The sequence below is a fragment of the Pan troglodytes genome, chromosome 5, assembly GCF_028858775.2.
Source record: "Pan troglodytes isolate AG18354 chromosome 5, NHGRI_mPanTro3-v2.0_pri, whole genome shotgun sequence".
Taxonomy (NCBI): Eukaryota; Metazoa; Chordata; class Mammalia; order Primates; family Hominidae; genus Pan; species Pan troglodytes.
In genome coordinates this window covers 82,048,576-82,063,559 of record NC_072403.2, presented here as the reverse complement: position 1 = coordinate 82,063,559, position 14,984 = coordinate 82,048,576, and the positions used below count along the sequence as shown (strand labels likewise).

General features: G+C 37.7%; 1 protein-coding gene and 1 pseudogene across 5 annotated transcripts in view; one reads left to right on the top strand and one right to left on the bottom strand.

The window, feature by feature from the left end:
* The window catches only part of COL19A1 (collagen type XIX alpha 1 chain), a 339,181-nt gene that overhangs the window by 105,339 nt on the left and 218,858 nt on the right, over positions 1-14,984 (bottom strand). For all 5 annotated transcript variants that reach the window (XM_001135236.6, XM_063813156.1, XM_016955766.4 and 2 more), the window contains one exon: positions 4,035-4,088. In XM_001135236.6, coding sequence (XP_001135236.3) covers positions 4,035-4,088 — 54 coding nt within the window. The remainder of the gene's footprint in view (positions 1-4,034; positions 4,089-14,984) is intronic.
* Positions 6,439-7,909, top strand: LOC107974985 (large ribosomal subunit protein eL37-like; annotated as a pseudogene).

The window sequence follows — 14,984 nt, the reverse complement described above, 5'->3', positions numbered from 1 at the left end:
GAATATACTAATTTGGCTTCAGAACAAATAATCAAGTAGAAGGACTGGTTAAAACACTTTATTTGAATTGCTTCAGGCCATTGGGGACTTAGAGTCCCTTCAATTCAAGATTTTTAAAGTCTTCACTGACACTCCCCTAAATAACAACACTATGTTTGATTTCAGAAACATCTTAAACCCCCAAAGGGAAGAACATTTTCTTATAAAGTATGCTGTTATTAAAAAAATAAAAAATTCATGCCTCCTGGTAATTCCTATTCCTTTGTTCTTTGCAGACAATCATGCTGACTAGAATAAAGTCTCCCTCCAACTTTCCTAAAGACTAATTGCTCAAACATAATGTTTAAATGATATAAAATATTCACTTATTTGAGGGATATTACATAGTATTTAATTACTGTTTGATAAGAGACAAAACTAAAATTTTTTTAAAAATACATTTCACATTTTCATGAGATATTCTAACACATGCTTCAGGATTCTCACATACTGGCCACTGGGGCGAGGTATATACTAACTCCAGTAACAATTAGAAAAACTGTAGATCCTACCAACCTGTTTCTTGTTCTCTTCTTGACTTCCTTCTTGCTATAAAGTAAGATGCATGTCATAAAGGGTTCAATGTTGGAAAAGAAATATAAATGAAAAACAACAATGTTTTGATCTAAAAATCTCCACAATTAAGGGGGAACATCTCTTAAGCTATTTGTAAATTGTAATAAAATACAAATAGCTCTCTGGGAAATCCTAAGAGATAACAAGTGCTCTGCTGATGATACTTTAAAAATAGTGAATACTGGCCAGGAACGGTGGCTCACACCTGTAATCCCAGCACTTTGGGAGGCTGAGGCGAGTGGATCACGAGGTCAAGAGATCGAGACCATCCTGGCCAACATGGTAAAACCCTGTCTCTACTAAAAATACAAAAGTTAGCTGGGCGTGGTGGTGCACAGCTGTAGTCCCAGCTACTCGGGAGGCTGAGGCTGGAGAATTGCTTGAATCTGGGAGGCAGAGGGTGCAGTGAGCCGAGATCACGCCACCAAAGTAAACACTTTGTCTTCTGCATAGATTTTTTCCTAATTTTTCTAACAAATTGGGTATTTTATTATATTTAAAAAGTTAATAAACCATTTTTTTCAAATACTATGTTCCCAGGATTTAATGAACACTGTGTGTCAGACCCATAGCTGAGTTTAAGTTCTAAATCTATATTTGAAATAAAAATAAGCACCTCTCTCCCCCAAATACTCTGGCAATAAACTAAAGTCTGTGGAATTGAATATTATAAATCCTATCATACAGTCACATGTTTTTTAATCTTTTGAATTCTTCAGTAAACTCATTTGATCTATAGTTGAGAACTCATTCCAGAATTCGGTGTAATCCTCTTCTCTCCTACACATTTGGCAAGCTTGTCATAAAGGCCTTCAACATTCAAATTCCTCCTTTGAGACAACAATTAGCCTGTCTTAAAAGCAGCATCATAGGTTTAGAAAACTACACGAAGGTCTAATCTTGCCTGTTAGCATTCACCAGCTTTTCTTCTTTAAAGCATGAAACAATTATTTTAAATATCTTACAATGTGTTCTCTGTTTTGCCTAAAACTTTGAAATAAAAATCAACAAAACTGATTCCTTTAAAAGACTAGATTCTAGCATACTGATATGGTTTGGCTCTGTGTCCTCAACCAAATCTCATGTTAAATTGTAGTCTCCAGTGCTGGGGGAGGAACCTGGTGGGAGGTGATTGGGTCAGGAGGGTGGTTTCTAATGGTTTAGCACCATCCCCCTAGTGCTGTCTTGTGAGTGAGTTCTCACGAGATTAGGTTGCTTAAAAGTGCACTTCCCACTTCACACTCGCTCTCTCCTGCTGCCGTGTGAAGATGTGTTTGCTTCCCCTTCTCCCTTCTGCCATGACTGCAAGTTTCCTGAGACCTCCCCAGCCATGCCTCCTGTAGAGCCGGTGAAACTGTGAATCAATTAAGTCTCTTTTCTTTCTAAGTTACCCAGTCTCAGGTAGTTCTTCACAGCAGTATGAGAATGGACTAATGCAGATACCCAGCTCATGCTTCCTCACCCCCTCATTCCCCCAATCTGCTTTTATATAACAAATATCAATTGGCACCAATGCATTGTTAATAGGATAATCCACTAGAATGGCTAAAGTGAAATGAAATCAATGACAGGACAGCAATCATGTTCATTTTTGGCAGGTGAGCACATCCTAAGAGATTCCTAAGGTACTGGGTTGAGGCCCTCTAGTGGTGGTGCAGGGTGTTTTTGGTCTTTAGGTCACTTACCTGGTTTTAATTTTTTCGTCTACAAAATATATTCATTTGTTACTCAGTCATTAAATAAACAATAATCACATGCTATAGGCCAGAGACTGTTCTAAGCCATGGTGAGAAAATAGAGGTTCAAAAAAGTCACAGTGCAGTGGTCAGACAGATGAGGAAAATAAGAGTCCAAAGTAACATGCCGTATCTGTCGGAGGTGTAAGATACAGGACCATGGGAGGAAACCTCAAATGCTGAGAGCACTGGCAAAGCTTCTATAGGAGAAATGTTTGAGCTGAGTCATGAAGATAGAGAGAAGCATATATAGGCCTACTGGAGAACATTTGCAAGTGATGGCATTTTTGAAATAGTAAGCGAAGATTACTGATTACAAAAGAAGGAAGGGCATAGAGGAGGATAGGCCAAGGCAGGTAAAAGGCAAACCATGAAGGGCCCAGAATGGCATGTAGAGGATGTGGAATCCATCTTTCTTGAAGAAAAAAGAAGCGATTGAGGAATTTAAAATCAAATAGTTTTAAGCTTTTAGAGAATTTTAAGCCATCCAAGCCCACCTAGATGCTGTCATGATTTAGAGGTTTTGCTCCATTTGGAGAAGGTAGAGGCAATGAGACCAGCTCTCAGATGACTTCAAAAATACAGGTTCAAATTGACAGAGGTCTAAACTAAGGCCGTTGACAGTGAAGACGGAGAGGATTTGTGGGCTACTGGGATGTAGAACTGATATGATTTAGAGACTGTTTAGATGAGGAGGATGAAGAACAAAAAAATCTAGGATTATTTTTAGAGATTAGTTTTGGACATTATACTTTTGTGGTAGCTAGGAGACTTCCAAGTGGAGATACTAAAAAATAAAGGAATGTACCAGCCTGGAACTCAGGAACAATGTCTGGGTTGAAATAAAAAACTGGCATTCATTAATCCATCCAACATGTAGGGGGCAGAAGAAAAGCCGTTAATGGAGACAAAAAGATGGCCCCAGGCATAGGAGAAAAAAACCCAATGTTGCTAAACCAACAGAATAGGGAGTTTCAAGGAGAGAGCAGTCAATAGTATACATTCCTGTGTAGCAGTAAAGTAAGATGAAGCCTGAAAAGTACTCAGGGAATCTGCAATGCAGAGATTGTTGGTGACCACAGAGAATGCAGTGTCAGTGGAGCAGCTTGGAAACAAACCAGACTCTCATAGGCTGCAGAGTTACCAGAACTACAAGAAATTGAACCTTTTTTTTTTTTTCTAGAAGCTTGGGGTAAAGGATCCAGATAAGCTAACTGGTTAGATGATCTTTATAGCACTTTTTACCAAACCATGAAATTATACTAACAAAATAGTTTCATATCAAGAAAAGTGGATATGCTTCCCCAGATGTCTGATTTTCTAACAGCCTGGATGTTAAGAAATCTAGAAGATGGTGTTCGGGTAGGTTCAGAACAGGATTCATCTATCTGGACACTTGGCTTGGGATGTTCAAGCAGACACTACTGTTATTGCCATTTGTGTAATAAAGAAGTGGGTGAGGTGTATGGACAATTACCAGCCTTCCTCATCTGTTGGTTTGTGGTGATGATGGAGTTAGGAATATAGAGAGTATGAACTACTCATCCAAATGTTGAAACCAGTCATTCTAAACAGTAGAATAAAGGAAATCATTATCTACAGGGGAGTAAAATAATCCTTAGGTAAACACACAGACATAAAGACAGACTCTTTAAAGGGACAGTCATCGTATTGTTTACTCACAGGTGGTCCTGGGGGTCCTGGTTTTCCGGGAGGTCCTGTTTTCCCTCGTCTTCCCTTGAAACCAAAGAAGAACAGATGATAAATACTGTGACTCCATTACATTTTAATATCAAACAATATTAAATGGGAATATTGAAGGCAGTAAAAATGAACAGAAAGTTAAGAAACAATTCCAATTCCACATGACTTTTAAATATCAATTTTAAAAGCTGTGGACCAATTTTTAAGGACCATAATGAGAAGTATAGTACCTGAAATGAATAAACCTTAACTTTTATCAGCAGCCCTTTAAATGCTATCTACCTTGGTTCTTTAGCAAAGTAATATAAAGTATATGAAAGATGGTCTAAGATGGGTATTTTATCTGACGATTCTGTGGTTTTGGATGCAATAACAAGTATATCTGTCATCTTATGTTGGTGTTGTCCAAGACGGGTCTGAATTCTAATTTTGTATGAGTTATTTGAGGGTCAGTTTGGGTGTTAAACATGCATATTCCTGGACTTCATCCTAGAATTCATGGTTTAGAATCCCGGGGGTCGGAGCCACGAATCTGCATTTTTAAAACTACTTCAGATAATTTTTATGCTCACTGAAATTTGGAAAGCACTGCCCTAAGCCCTATTGTAATTACATATACTGTATGAAGCACATTAGCTCTTTTCTTTCCTTTAGATGGTTAAGCTGTTTTTATAAGTGAAGTAAAATGTATAATTCTTGCATGTTAATCTTCATGATTACAACCAAATATTAACTCTCCCAAGTTCACAACTAGCTAAATTCCAATCGCAAGATGTTGTGCTAACATCTCTAAGTACCCGTGAATCTAATAACATTTAAAAAGCATTTCATTATTTATTATAAAATCATTTTCTTAATTATTTATTATAAAACATTTTTTATTTTTTAAATTTTTAACAGAGGGAAGTGAGCTTAGGTATTGAAAGCATACATTTTGAATGAGAAGCATTTATGAGCGTATGTTTTCTAAATATGGTCACTCTATTTCATTGTTACTAACAATTCTATTTGATTATCACATTGGTAAACTGTCAGTACATATTAAGCCTTATTGATACTTATAAAGTAAAGATATTAGGTTGATCTTTTCAATGCTTTTTTGGGGGAGAATTATAAGTGTAGGCACAGAAAGGCCCATTTTATTCACCAATTTTCTTGCTCTGAAAATGTCAGGCAAAGTTGCCTGATTCCTCTGATTTTCATCTAGTCTTGGAGTGGGGTAGGAGGTCTAAATGCCAGTTGAAACAGTAGAGTAAGTTTTCAGAGATAAACAAGCAAATACAATGCTGGGATTGGATGAGAAATGTGTCCATTGTTCCTGAAGGGAAATTAGGTGATACCATCAAAGACTTTATATGAAAACAGCAGCCTTTTCTATAAATAGCCCTAGTTAACATCTACAGAACAGATTTAAAATTTTTTAAAAATTAAAAACATAGGCTGGGCATGGTGGCTCACAACTGTAATCCCAGCACTTTGGGAGGCCGAGGCAGGCGGATCACCTGAGGTCAGGCCAACATGGAGAAACCTCATTTCTACTAAAAATACAAAAAAAATTAGCCAGGCATGGTGGTATGTGCCTGTAATCCCAGCCACTCTGGAGGCAGAATTGCTTGAACCCGGGAGGCAGAGGTTGCAGTGAGCTGAGATCGCACCACTGCACTCCAGCCTGGGAGACAGAGACTCTGTCTCAAAAAAAAAAAAAACCAAAACAATTAAAAACACAAATATAATTATTAATAGTAGTGTTTTCTCTTATCTTTCATTTTATAGATCTAAACCATGCAGTTCTTTTGGAGGATTGTAAGATTGAAATGAACATATAATTTAATATTCTCTATACTTAAAACAAGTTATACACATGTACACCATTTTCTAGTCTTGCAGTTTACATTTTCTGAAAATCAGTATATTTGGTCTTTTAGTAAATATAAGTAAATTAGCCTCTGAGGACTAATCAATGATAAAAAGTTTACTTAGAAAGTGGAAACACTGTAATTTATTAATTCACAACAACACAAAGAAACTAAATCAATGGTATCTAAGTAAGTGATTGGTTCTTTCCTTAAGCCTACATTAGGTTGAGGTAATACATTAGGATCAACTTTAGTTTACATTCCCCTTTCTTCAAAGGAGACATGTATATTGATTTGGGCAGGAAGCGGGGAAAATGAAGCTGACTGTTGATTAACTTTTATCGCAGAGTTAATGTTGAAACAAACCAAATGTCAGATATTGTAACATAACATTGGCATGTGTTAAGATGAGGAGTAAAAAGCATCCAAGATTCAGGATATGGTGAGGGCAAGCATCCAGATTCCTGCACTTCGCTGCTGATTTCAGCCAGCCTTGCCATTGTCAGAGTGTCAGAGTGTCAGTGTGCATGCTGGAAGAGGGCAGAGAGAAGGCTGATTTTGCCGAGTGGACATGCAGGTAAAATATTTTTGGGGGTTGCCAAGTAATTGGAACATATTGTGTGCACACAACTTTGGCCAGCACATATTTTCACATTAAATGTAGTTTCTAGGCTTGAATTTCTATTAGCACCCTAAATCAGATTTGAACAATTTTTAAAGATGTGCTATACAAAGCAATGCAGTTACCTTTTTGTTAGGCTTACCACCAAATACATACAGGTTGATTATCATCTGTCCCAAAGTGCTTGGAACCAGAAGTGTTTTGTAATTTTTTTTTGTTTTGGAATATTTGCATATACATAATGATATATTTTGGGGATGGGCCCCAAGTCTAAACATAAAATTCATTTATGTTTCATATATACCTTATCCACATAGTCTGAAAGTAATTTTATGCACTATTTTAAATAATTTTGTGCATAAAACAAAATTGTGACTGTGTTTTGGCTGCAACCTGTCATGTGAGGTCAGGTGTAGAATTTTCCACTTGTGGTGCCATGTTGTTGCTCAAAAAGTTTTGGATTTTGGAGCATTTCAGATTTCGAATTTTCAGATTAGGGATGCTCAATCTGTACTAGAAACAAGATTCACCTTAGGAAAAACTCTTGAGACTTAAGTCTCAAGTATCAGTGACTTGTGGAGGATAGAGGAGAGGGGTGGATGGATGAGAAATGTGGGTGGAAGCTTTAGAGCATAACAGAGCTATGGGTCCAGGCAGGGCACAATCTCTTTTTTTCTCAATTTTTTTTTTTTTTTTTTTTTTTTTTTTAGAGACAGGATCTCACTATGTTGCCCAGGCTGGTCTCGAACTCCTGGACTGAAGTGATTCTCCAGCTCTGGCCTCCTCCCAAAGTGTTGGGATTACAGGTGTGAGCCATGGCACCTTTCTTAGGGGCTGCAATTTCTATCAACACAATAGTCCGTGCCTACTCCCAGACATCATTGTTCTTCTCTCCAAGGACCCCTAGGAATTAACTCCCTTGTCTTGTTTCCCTTCTTCAAGGCCCCAAGCTGCACCGAATACAGCCGCACAGTCTCCTGTTCCTCTGAAGGATCATCTATCTTCTACTTAAAAGCATTAGAGAAAGGCAAAAGCCTACCTAAGAGCTAACAACACTCTTTGGTCTTGGCCACAGAAGCAAGATACTGAAGGGAACGCCATCGTTTGAAAAGTGTCTCAATAAGACGCACACATTGTGCCACCACTGTGGCTCTAAGGCCTGCCACCTTCAGAGGTCATCCTGTGGCAAATGTGGCTACCCTGCTAAGTGCAAGAGGAAGTATAACTGAAGTGCCAAGGCTTAAAGATGAAATAATACCAGGACTGGTCGAGTGAGGCACCTGAATATTGTATACCGCAGATTCAGGCGTGGATTCTGAGAAGGAACAACATCTAAACCCAAGAGGGCAGCTGTTGTAGCATCCAGTTTATCTTAAGAATTTCAATGATTAGTCACACAATAAATGTTCTGTTTTTTAAAAAAGGAGCTAACAGTAGATTTTTGGTAGGGTGAATTTTACTACTTAAGCTAGGATACTTTGGGGGAGTATTTTATTAATAATTAGGCCAAGAAAACAGGCATAAACCACAACTCCCTTCCTAGGACTAAAATCAGATTCCCCCACTTTTCAGAGGAAAGTCTAATCTGTGAATCTTTGTTATTTTCTTTGCAGGGCTCTGGGGAAGTGGTTGAGGATAGCTGGGGCCAGGGCCTGCGGTGGTTGGTAGTAGGTACAGGAAGAAGGCTCCTGATGCCAATGGGAGGAATGTTTGCATGTTTGCTTTCACTTCTATCTCTGGCTGTTTTGGTCCATTCATTACAAGGCTCTCTCTAGACCCAAAAGCGAGACAAAAGGTGGGGACTTGGGTGTGGGTGGAGTGAAAATCCTGGAGATAAGTCAGATATCTGCTGAGCCGGAATAGGTCTTCCTGGTTAGGGTGGCTATTCTCAGGTGGCCATTTGTTCAGAAGCAACTCTGATAAATTAGTGTTTGGGTGAACTTTCAGATGGATAGAGATCTAGTGTTCCAGCATTATTATAACTGGGCTAATCCAACATTTTCCTGAAAATTGTGGTATAAAGAGCAAAACACAGATTTACTCTATCAAGTTGCCCTGGAAACCTGAAAGTGCTCAATATGTCAGTTTTCTGTTTGGCAACAGTGTGGAGATTATTAGACAATAATTTAGATATCTGCCTAATGATCTAAACCCAGGAGGGCTCAAACCTGAGCATGCATGAGTGTCACCTGGAGGGCTGTTTTAAAATAGATTGCTGAGCCTCACTCGCAGAATTTTTTTTTTTTTTTTTTGAGACAGGATCCATGCTGGTCTCAAACAATCCTCCTCAGGATCAAGAAGTGGAAGTAACCCAAATGTCCATCAATGGATGAATGGATAAACAAAATGTGGTACAAACATACAGTGGAATATTTTCAGCCTTAAAAAGGAAGACAATCCTGGCCCATGCAACAGCATGGATGAACCTCAAGGACATTATACTAAGTAAAATAAATCAGTCATAGGAAACCTCAGGAGGATCATTTGAGCCCAGGAGTTCAAGACCAGCATGGATCCTGTCTCAATAAAAAATAGCTTTACAAAGCTCTTTTTTTTAACTTGATGCTTCCAGGATGACTTGCAGTGTGAGAGAACATTTATCTTAAATTAGACTTTTGATTTATAAACACCTGGCCCTCTTAGGAGTACTAAAAAGGGAAGAATACAAATAATAGACTATTGGTACTTATTTGACAGATGGTTTTTGTTGTTGATGAGGATGATGATGATGAAGATGAAGTTAGAGCAGTAATTGGACTTAAAGGATGATATGCAGACCCCAAACCCACAAATGAAACATGTATTTAAGTACTCTCTCTAAACTGTCAGGTCACGGTAATAGAGCTAGCCCCTCTTCTGAGTAGCTGGGATTACAGGTGTGTGCCACCTGCTTGGCTGTTCAGAGTTCTGGATTCAGTAGGTCTGGGGTGAGATCTGAGAATCTGCATTTCTACCAAGTTTGCAGTAATGCTGATGCTGCTGGTCTGGGGACCATGTTATGAGAACCACTACTCTAAAACTAAAGCTGTTATTTCATATTTAAAGTCAGGCAATCCTGTAGAGCATCTTATATCTTGTAAGTCCGTATCTTGCAGCTCAGAACAAAAGAATTCAATTTGTTTTGTGATTATGTGGAACTTTGAGAATAAAATGCTCACTGTCAAGTTCAAGAGCACCTGGACTGGAAAATCCCTGTGCCCCATTTTTTCTCTTATAGAATCCTTTTGTGCTAAGATTTCATTGATGTAAAATGGTACTTATACTTTGCAACAACTTTGTTAAAGGAATAAAAAGATCTCTTGTAAAATTCCTACTGCATACACCCAGTAGGATGGCTACTATCAACAAGAGGACATGGAGAAGTTGGAACACTTGTGCAAGGTTGATGGGATTGTAAAATTGTAATCCTAGCACTTTGGGAGGCCGAGGAGGGTGGATTGCCTGAGGCCAGAAGTTTGAGACCAGCCTGGGCACCATGGCAAAACCCCGTTTCTAAAAAAAAAAAAAAAATACAAAAATTAGCTGGGCATGGTGGCATATGGCATATGCCTGTAGTCCCAACTACTGAGGAGGCTGAGGTGGGAGGATCACTCCAGCCCAGGAGGTGGAGGGCGCAGTAAGCTGAGAAGGCACCACTGCACTCATGCCCGGGTGACAGAGTGAGACCCTCTCTCAAAAAAAAAAAAAAAAAATAGAGTTACCGTATGATCTAGCAATCCCATTTCTGGTTATATACTCCAACAATTGGAAACAGTTTTAAGAAAAGATATTTGCATACCCATGTTCATAGCAGTATTATTCTCAATAGACAAGAGGTGGAACTAACCCAAATGTCAACCAATGGATGAATGGATAAATAAAATGTTGTACAAACATACAATGGAATATTTTCAGCCTTAAAAGGGAAGAAAGTCCTGTCACATGCAACAACATGGAGGAACCTTGAGGACATTATACTAAGTGAAATAAACCAGTCACAGAAAACCAAATACTCTATGATTCCATTTATATGAAGTATCTAAAGAAGCCAAATTCATAGGACAGAAAATAGAATGGGGGTTACCAGTGACTGAAGAAAAGGAAGAGGAAAAAAAAGGAGTTGTTTAATGTTTATAGAGTTTCAGTTTTGCACGATGAAAATGTTCTGGAGATCTGTTTCACAACAATGTGAATATACTTGACACTACTGAAGTGTATACTTAAAAGTGGTAAGGATGGTACATTTTATGTTATATATTTTTTACCACAATTCAAAAGAAAACAACTATTTTTACCAAAATGTCCAGTACATGGTAGTTCTAATAAATATTAGTTCCTTTCCTCATTGCCCTTCTACTACCCTCTCTCCAATTCTCCATTTTTTATATAAAAATGTTAGATAATGTCTCTAGGAAAACCTCCAAAATATGTAGTGTGCATCCTTTAGAAAAGTGTAATCACCTTTTAACCGTGGATATGAGTTTTTTAAAAAATCTAAAATAACAATCAAGATACCCATTAGAGGTAGAAATAAAAAAAATGTGGTTTATTCATACAGTGGAAAAGTATATATTTGATAGCAATGAAAATGAATGAAATTGAACTACATGCAACAATATAAATGTTTCTCATAAACATAATGTTGATCAAATCATACAAAGAACAAAATGGGCAAACCTAATCTATCCTATTAGAAGTTATAATGGGTTACCCATGTGAGAGTGGAAAGTGACTGAAAGAAAGCATGAGAGGAGTTTCTTGGGGTGATGATGTTCTGTTGCTTGAACTATGTGGTGGTTGCATAAGTATGTTCATTTTATGAAAAAGCATCAACCTGTACCCTTATGACATTCACATTTTTCTTAATGTATGTTAAATTTCAATATAACTTTAAAAAATGAAACCAGGAGATTCCCACAATGGAATGATTTTATTTGAATGATCTAAAGCTTGATTCCACTTGCATTTTCTGTGCACAAGGACACAGAGGGTCACTATTAACAGCAAGAAAAAAAGATACAAGGCTATTTAAATCAATGACATCTACAAATTTTCAACAGTAAAAATAACCTAATGCTTCCAGGATGACTTGCAGTGTCAGAGAACGTGTCTCTTAAATTAGACACTTGATTTATAAACATTTGGCCCTCTTAGAAGCATTAAGAAGAGAAGAATGCAAATAATGGACTGTTGGTATTCATTTGACAGATGGTTTTTATTGTTGATGAGGATGATGATGATGAAGATGAGATTACAGCAGTAATTGGACTTAAGGGATGGCACACAGACCCCAAACCCACAAAATGAAACCTGTGTCTAAGTACTCTCTTTAAACTGGCAGGTCACGGTAATTCAGCTGACTTCTCTCTAACATTCCCCTGTTTCCATATGTGTATTTTGCACACTGTTAGGCATCAGCTCAGCCTGAACAAGGTATTAAGGAAATGTCAGGAAGGAGGAGACAGGGCCTTGACTGGCACACACAACTGTGAATGAGGTGTTAATTACACAGGAAAACATTACAGACTATCTGGGAAGTCTAGTTTTCTTTTTTAACTTCGTGAAAGGAAATAAGATTTATGCCTGATGTAAAGAATTACATTTTGAACTCAATGATATGTGTAAAAATGAGAATGGAATACTTATTGAGGAAGACATAATATATTAAGTACATTTTATTTCTTAATAGATATTTTAAAATGTATCTATGACAGTAACAACACTAGTCATAAAGGTCTCATTACTTCAGGGATCTGACAAGTGACTCTCGTAAGGACATGAGAAGAAAATGCAATTCAGCATGAACAAATGACTTGAAATAGGTTCAGAGCTAAGGAAAGATGAACATTATTGAGGTTGGGATCTTAACATTTTTAAATTATTTCATTCCAGTATTTACTCATCTCTCTGCCCCTTTCCTTTTATCCCCCCTTAGATGGACTCTATCTGTAACTAATGTGGCTTTTCAAAACAAGTTAGAAGTTGTGACATCATTATCTAAACCTCTTGAGCTACAGTTCAATAAATGATAATCTGAATAAATGATTCATTAAAACATTAAAACAGGATTAACGTTTCCTTGATGTGGGTATCCCGATCATTCACAATTTAGGTTATTTTGCTGTTATAATTTTTGAGCTCCTCTTCTTCTCACTACCAAGTCAGATTTTGTAAATGTCCCATTTACTTGTTGCTTTTCCCTTTGGAACGTGGATCTTCCTAGTTCTCCTCCGCTTGCCTGATTTCTGCTTGCCCTCACGTCTCTCTATCCTGATTCTGAGGCCAGCCCAAACCTTCCATTTAGATTTGTTGGAATGCCTAACTGCCTTGCCACACCACCAACTCTCTAAGGCCCAACTTCTGGCTCTGTTTTCTAGGCCTGTCATTGCCAATATTTGCCAAGCCACTTCATTGGTCTGCTATCATGGATGGGGCAGTGGTAGGGTATGGCTAAACAATTTCCTGAATATACTGTGATGTATTTTAACATCTTTGTGCCACATGAAGCTGGTGGAAGCTGAAAGTTCATTGTGAAAACGTTCTTTCCTCCATATTTGGATGTTCACAGGCAGCACACTCCCATACTGGAGAAGGGGAATTTGGCCTTTATATACATTGCCTTCCTGTCTGAGAATTATGCCGCCAGGCTTCCACATCTCTAAAACATTCCACTTTCACAATGCCTCATGAATGAAGACTTTTCTCCTTCACTTTTATTATGGGAACTGTTATGTTTGTAGGTTTAGAGTCAACAAAATTGACATGCAGAGGGACAAATAATGCATATAAAATGATAAGTCTTATTTAATAGAAATTTTAAAATAAAAACAATGTAGTGAAGTTCATCTACAAACTTCAGACAGGTCAGAGGCTAAGCCCGTGAAACAAGAACAAGCTCAGCATCACCAGTGAGCATTGGAACAAATAATCATTAGTAATATTTGGATATCTTGATTTCAATTAAGGTAAAGTGACAGGACATAGTTTCAGTATTTCTGAGTTACATAATCTAAAAGATATACTCAAGGGGTAGAATTTTAGAGCTACATATTCAGTGTCCAGGATTGAATTGACTAGTACAAAATAAGTTCACAGAACTACATTTTGCAGTCATTCAATAACTGCCTGACAAATGAAGAGAATTCTACAGGATCAGTGAGGTGGAACTATAAAGGTGACCCAATTTTGAAATGGAAAAATTTTCCTTATGTAATTCTCAATTAATTGAAGTGAATTTAATGGATTAAATTGCATTTTGATACTTAAGTGCTGATTTCAGAAAAAAACCCTATCAAAAAGATGTGAGTAAGTTTTATTTGGCAGAAATTTACTGTCTGTTTTACCTGCTGTGTTGGGGAAAATATATTAAGATGATTAAGACCTAGAGCTTGCCTTCATGGTGGAAGAGAAGGGACAATTATTTGCAACCAGTATTTAGACAGACTTGTTCATTTGGTTATAGATGACCTCAGCACTTCCAGTTTCCCTCTGGAGTGGAGGGATCATGGGGATAGGAGGAAAATGTGGGTAGAAAAAGTCATTTACACAACCTCAGCAACAACCTGGGACATTATACCCCCTGAAAAGTCCTCAAACAGGGACAGCTTTCCCTGGATGCACCTGCGGTAACCTGTCTTAGACGTGTGTGCGCTCTTTGGTTCTCTTCTCTTCTGATACTTATCCCCAGGCTTTAGATCAAGTGTGTTCAGACGGCATTTCCCAGCTCATCACTTCTTTTTCTTGCATGATTGATTTAAATATTTGGAAAATGTATCGATGACCTTTAAAAACTGAATACTTGGGACATACTATTGTACAAAACCGAGAGTATTTTTCTTTATTTGAATACTACTTTTCGCTTCCTTAAACTTAACATCCAATGTCACCTGAAGCTGTAACTGGGTAAAAGTAATTCGAAGTCTGTGCTTTACAATTTACCTTCCCTCAGCTCCCATCAGATCCAACATTTCCCAAAGTAAGGTTAGGGTTTCCTGGGAAAGCTGGTGACCCAGTTGGTCCTGCCGGCAGCAATTGTTGGTCAGTTGCCAGATTCTTTTTATGTTCTTTGACTTTTTCTCTGCTCACCTCTAGGGAAGTATCCTAAAGGCAGAAATCCTAAATACATCTTGTTCCCCTCATTCTTGCTACATGTAGTACATATGCATTTACATTTACAAAACTCACATAACCAACTCAGCTTTCTCAACTACATAAAATTTCCATTATGACTTTTAAACTTTTTATTTGTTCACCTGCTGGCTTTTTGCTGTGTTTTTATAAGATATTTTCCCCACTTTCAGCTGGCATGTGCCCAGAATTGTTCATAAATTAATTTAAGAAGTATTTATGAAGTCCCTATTGTGGGTTAGATGCTTTACCATGCTCTGAAAATACCTTGAATTCTGTCTCAATAGAGCTTATATACCAGTGGGGACAATAATAGTAATATATGCCAAATATCATTCAAAGAAA